We start from the raw sequence: 1,757 nt of genomic DNA, 5'->3' as shown, positions 1-1,757 counted from the left end.
ACCCTACAAGTGTGGGCAAATTTTTTTTGGATCGGGTCACCCCTTTGGACGCAATACCTCGAAATAGTTAGGCAACGTACTAAAGAGGACCCAAAGTTTTCCCCCAACGTTTGATGGATTTCGCCGACCTAAACGGGGTTAGATCGCCGAAACAACAGCCCTTGGTCGGGTAAAACCCGTCATTCCGGTACGTAGAACCGGCTGTCGTGGAAATGACCATGGAATGTTTGTTCTTGTATTGTTGCTACCACCTTGTATAAATTCGCTTTGCTCTACTTAGTTTCACTTGGACTATGTTAATCAAGGATAAAATGATACGAGACTCATCCTTGCTGTTAATAACTAAATAAAATAAATAAATACCTGTGCCAAATGGTCTAAGCCACCATAGTGAAAATGAAGTATTTTATACTGCGACTCTCTAGATACAATCACCAACTGCCCGGAAGTACAATTGTCGTCACTGAAAAATAAACGAAGCGAACGCATCTGGCTGAGATCCACAGAAAATCGTCGGCAAAATTTATTTTTTCGTGTTGCTGCAGTAGGACTTCCCTTAACTCTACTTTGTAATATATGTATTTTGGATGCAACGTGAGAGAGATTTTCGTCATCAAAGTAATTATCCTGTTTGATACCAATATTATTTATATCTGTTACCACACTGTTTAAAGAATGTTTAATATTATAATTTTCTATATGTGGATTAGAAATTGTTATGTTAACAGATGTTATATGACTTCGATTTAGTAATGCGTTGATATCTCGTATAGAATTAACTCGGTCTCCCAAAAGTGGCTGTAACTCATTTTTTAACTCTTGAATATCAGCAGAACAATCAATTTCAACATTTTGGCCGCCATGTGGATCTTGTTCTCCATTGGATTCACATAATTCAAGCGAGTTACTTGTACTAAAAGCAGGAACCGATTCATCTGGTTGAAATCTTTTACGTACGCTATTCATGCCATTTTCATTTAACTTTGATTTAGAGAATGAAGTGTTTGGAATCCACGTAAGCAACAAAGTTGAACGACGAGCTTCATTAAATTGATCTACGAAAGTCTTTGTAGTAACAGTCAGATATCCCGGGAAGTGAACCAGCTCAGTATGTTTTCTAACAGACGATGGATGTATACATACATTATTCTTGCAGAACAAAACTTCATTATCTTCGAAAGTGTGAGTTATATCACTTATCTTATCCCCGCCTAAGAGAAAATTCGAAGCTCTTCTGAATATGTTTACTATAGACATCATAAATCTGTAGCCCTTCGAAATTTTAATGAAAATATTTTAATTCAACCACCCAAACGAGTACAGAACATCGATACTTTTCATGAGTACTGAGTAATATCGACAGCTCGATACTTTTTGCCAATTTCTGAGTAGGTATCGCGGTAAAGTGCACTTTAGTGAAATCAGCCCAAAAATGATGAAAAAAATTCAAGAGGGGTTTCAATCGACGCGTTTTAGGGCCGGTTACTCAATGTCTGGTGAACACTAATCTCCGGTCGTAGTTATCGACGTTACCGACTCCCTGTTGTATGCATGGAGTCGAAAACGTCGTTAACGAGGTTTAACCGCAGATTAGTGTTAACCATACATTGAGTAACCGGCCCTTAATGCGAACAACACTAATCCGAGACCGTAAATTCACATTTTTTATTCATTAAAGAGTAATTCGCAAAAAAACCCTTGAACTTTTCGCACAATGTGGTGATGAATTTGACGCAAATAAATGGAGTAAATGAGCT

At 37.7% G+C, this 1,757-nt stretch overlaps 1 protein-coding gene across 1 annotated transcript; it reads right to left on the bottom strand.

Moving 5' to 3' along the window:
* Positions 1-363: 363 nt before the first annotated feature.
* Positions 364-1,362, bottom strand: LOC118736461 (the record flags this gene model as incomplete). Its single annotated transcript, XM_036466550.1, is given in 1 exon segment — positions 364-1,362. A coding segment is annotated over 1 exon segment (897 nt), but the record flags the coding sequence as incomplete, so codon positions are not given.
* Between the last annotated feature and the right edge of the window lie 395 nt (positions 1,363-1,757).

This window comes from Rhagoletis pomonella, unplaced genomic scaffold (assembly GCF_013731165.1).
Source record: "Rhagoletis pomonella isolate Grant_MI unplaced genomic scaffold, Rhpom_1.0 Rhpom_scaffold_00003, whole genome shotgun sequence".
Classification (NCBI taxonomy): Eukaryota; Metazoa; Arthropoda; class Insecta; order Diptera; family Tephritidae; genus Rhagoletis; species Rhagoletis pomonella.
The sequence above is the reverse complement of the archived record's forward strand: the minus strand, read 5'-3'. Positions and strand labels throughout refer to the sequence as shown.